This window comes from Priapulus caudatus, unplaced genomic scaffold (assembly GCF_000485595.1).
Source record: "Priapulus caudatus unplaced genomic scaffold, Priapulus_caudatus-5.0.1 Scaffold304, whole genome shotgun sequence".
Classification (NCBI taxonomy): Eukaryota; Metazoa; Priapulida; class Priapulimorpha; order Priapulimorphida; family Priapulidae; genus Priapulus; species Priapulus caudatus.
This window is the reverse complement of record NW_014577365.1, coordinates 73082-76507: the sequence shown is the minus strand read 5'-3', so window position 1 is coordinate 76507 and position 3426 is coordinate 73082. Positions and strand designations below refer to the sequence as shown.

The window sequence follows — 3426 nt, the reverse complement described above, 5'->3', positions numbered from 1 at the left end:
ATATGAGGTGTGTTTAGGGTTAGGGTTAGGGTACACTTCTGTAGTGCAAGTCTGGTACACTTTGTGTATACATATATGTACCTCGGGTACATATCTGTAGTAACTGATACGACAACGACCCATTGAGCTTTACTAAAGCGAAACTATTATTGTCATTGGCAGAAAAGATTACTGCGCAACCCACCTTCTTTAGTTGCAATTGCGTTTGTTTGATTGCAGTCCTCTCCTGTAACCTTCCTTTCCTCAAAGTTTGTAGGTATATATACTAACCCGATCTATACGTGGTATGTATACATCAGATATGTAGTTGGCTCGCTCTCTACTGTTGCAACCGTGCGATGTTCTCTTAGTCGTATATCCCTCACTTTATTCCTGGTATATATATATGTGTGTGTCAGATTCTTATCTCTCCGTACGCCAATCGCTGGCGTCCTGGGGTTGCTGTGTGCTCTGTCGGGTTGGTTCTGCTACCTGCGCAGGTGTGTCGTTAACATAACGCTCAGCACGAAAGCACGTGAGCTTTTATCCGTCCGTCGTGGTTCCTTACTGTTTACCTGCGCATGCACAGAAGTAAACATGTGATAAGATATTATATATATACATATTCGATTCATATTCAAATAGCTTACATGTGATATCATATTATCAGAAGTGAGTAATAATAATAGATGGATTTATTATCCTGATATATATATATATATATATATGTTTTCTCAGTATTCTATTTTTCCTTATTTCTGGCCTTGCCGATGATCTCTCTTCTGTGTGCTTGCTTAAATCGGGATGAGCAACTCAAAATCAATCGCTCAGGAAAACTGTGTTCCATTTCCGCGGTAGTTTGCGAATGGGATGTTTTAAACATAATATAGACATTGTCCAAAATCACTTGTTGTGAAGTCGAAATGTGTGCGACGTGTTTACATTTACTCTGCATGAGTTGAGACATTCTCTGACAGGCAGCAGGTAACGTAAGGCCCTCGCCAGGGAAGTCAAGCATAGGGCGTGCGTATCCGCTAGTGTAATGTGCGCACGGTACTCTCCTCTATATAAATGGGGTTTTGCTAATCTCGTAAAGATAACTCTTCAGTCTTCACAGTCCAAGGAACTATAACGATTCGACGTCGATCAGATCGATATATCGCCACTGCGGATAGCAGCAGCAATAGCAATGTTTACTGACTGATACTACACGGACGATTAGCCCCAGTAAACTACATATACTAGTAGCATACAAATTACTCTATTTAGGGAGAGTGTTCTAGTATAGAATTACCGAAACAAAGGCCAGGGACATAGTGAGGCCGGGTCTGGGTTTCAGTGTCAACAAAAGAAAGAGTACGACGTAACATGCCCAAGGAGCGAGTGACCTTCACGACTGTTATCGATGTGGTTGCTCCAGCAAAGGTCGTTGCTTGCGATGCCAAAAACACCCAAATATTTGTACGACGGAGTAAATAAAGCTGGGTTTACACTGCCAACTTTCTGTTGGCGAATTGGACGAACTTCCCAACGCTCTCTATCAACCGTTCTATGAACTGTGCAGCGCGTTTACACTGACGACTGCGAGTTGGCCAACTCGATCGAGCGGTCAGCGTCGACCGCGAGCGTACGCGTGGGGCGATGGATATAGGCATTATTGCATGTATAAATGCGCTAGGTACCGCACGTACTTTAAGATGTAGCAATTTAACCATAAAAAGTGAACAGAATTACTTACATTTTGTGAAAAAGAAATATTGGATTTTTTTATTTTTACTTTTACTGTTTACGGTGACGTAACCTCATTAAGATTTATTTCTGCGTGCAGGTGTGGAAGATGCTCCGGACACGTTCCAGGCGGACGACCCTGGCTCATGGCTGGACACTGATAATGTTGAGACGGCCCCTTACTGCGGGGACCAGCACGAATCCTGGATCGGTACGTCACAACCCTGCCTCCATCACCCACCGCCGATCACAACTGGGGGCGGCGAGAGAGAAGGGAGTGGCGGCGGAGAGGGAGGGCGGGAGTCGGTGAGTTTGTTGTCAGGAGAGGGCGTAGCGGTAGCACGTTGCACGTCGTCGAGGCATTTCCGGTCGTTAGACGGCGTCACGGTCATGTGTTTGTCGACAGAGGGCGCCGCACTCTTGTGTTGTGCGTCATCAGGACGCGCTGGCTTCTCATTGGCTGCTGACATCGTCTGCTCGGCAGCAAACTGCAATCTGATCGAGAGCGTGAAAACAGATATCCGATGCATATTTCGCGGTGGTTTAATTTTCGCGAATTTCGCGAACGCGTCCCCGACCGCGAAAATAACAACACGCTGTTCTTCACTGATTCGGGAATTCACCGAACGCGAAATTAACCACTCGCGAAATTGTCCGTCAAGTCTGAATTCGCGAAAACATCTGTACGCGAAAAATGTGGCGTATACAGTAGTCTATTCAATCAGCTCGTACTTTCTGCGTGCTAGCTACACTCACAAAGACGTTGTTACAATTAATATTTCAGTCGAAAGTACGATTAAATAACGTTACTTGTATTTGAAATCATTATGTATCGCGTGGATATGGAACGTGTCATCTACATATGATAGTAACAGAATCACATTTCTGTATGTAAAACAAATTCGGAATATAAAATCTCGAGGTGAGATTACTGATGTGATACGCACAACAGCCAAGCCACGGATGAATCATACCAACGTTATAGATTCTACAATTTTACCGATTTACTAAAGCAGATGGGGTCGTTGTCGTATCAGGTACTACAGATATGTACCCGAGGTAGTTTTAGGTTGTTTAGTATTATGTTTATATTTTTATATGAGGTATGTTTAGGGTTAGGGTTAGGGTACACTTCTGTAGTGCAAGTCTGGTACACTTTGTGTATACATATATGTACCTCGGGTACATATCTGTAGTACCTGATACGACAGCGACCCCTTGAGCTTTACTAAAGCGAAACTGTTATTGTCATTGGCAGAAAATATTACTGCGCAACCCACCTTCTTTAGTTGCAATTGCGTTTGTTTGATTGCAGTCCTCTCCTGTAACCTTCCTTTCCTCAAAGTTTGTAGGTATATACCAACCCGATCTATACGTGGTATGTATACATCAGATATGTAGTTGGCTCGCTCTCTACTGTTGCAACCGTGCGATGTTCTCTTAGTCGTATAATATCCCTCACTTTATTCTTGGTATATATATATGTGTGTGTCAGATTCTTATCTCTCCGTACGCCAATCGCTGGCGTCCTGGGGTTGCTGTGTGCTCTGTCGGGTTGGTTCTGCTACCTGCGCAGGTGTGTCGTTAACATAACGCTGAGCACGAAAACACGTGAGCTTTTATCCGTCCGTCGTGGTTCCTTACTGTTTACCTGCGCATGCACAGAAGTTAACATGTGATAAGATATTATATATATACATATATATATATATATATATA

At 43.6% G+C, this 3426-nt stretch overlaps 1 protein-coding gene across 1 annotated transcript in view; it reads left to right on the top strand.

Moving 5' to 3' along the window:
• Positions 1–2017, top strand: part of LOC106808781 (reelin-like) — a 50271-nt gene extending 48254 nt beyond the window's left edge. The window contains exons 31-32 of the mRNA XM_014811632.1: positions 1808–1918; positions 1977–2017. Coding sequence (XP_014667118.1) covers positions 1808–1918; positions 1977–2017 — 152 coding nt within the window. The remainder of the gene's footprint in view (positions 1–1807; positions 1919–1976) is intronic.
• Positions 2018–3426: the final 1409 nt, after the last annotated feature.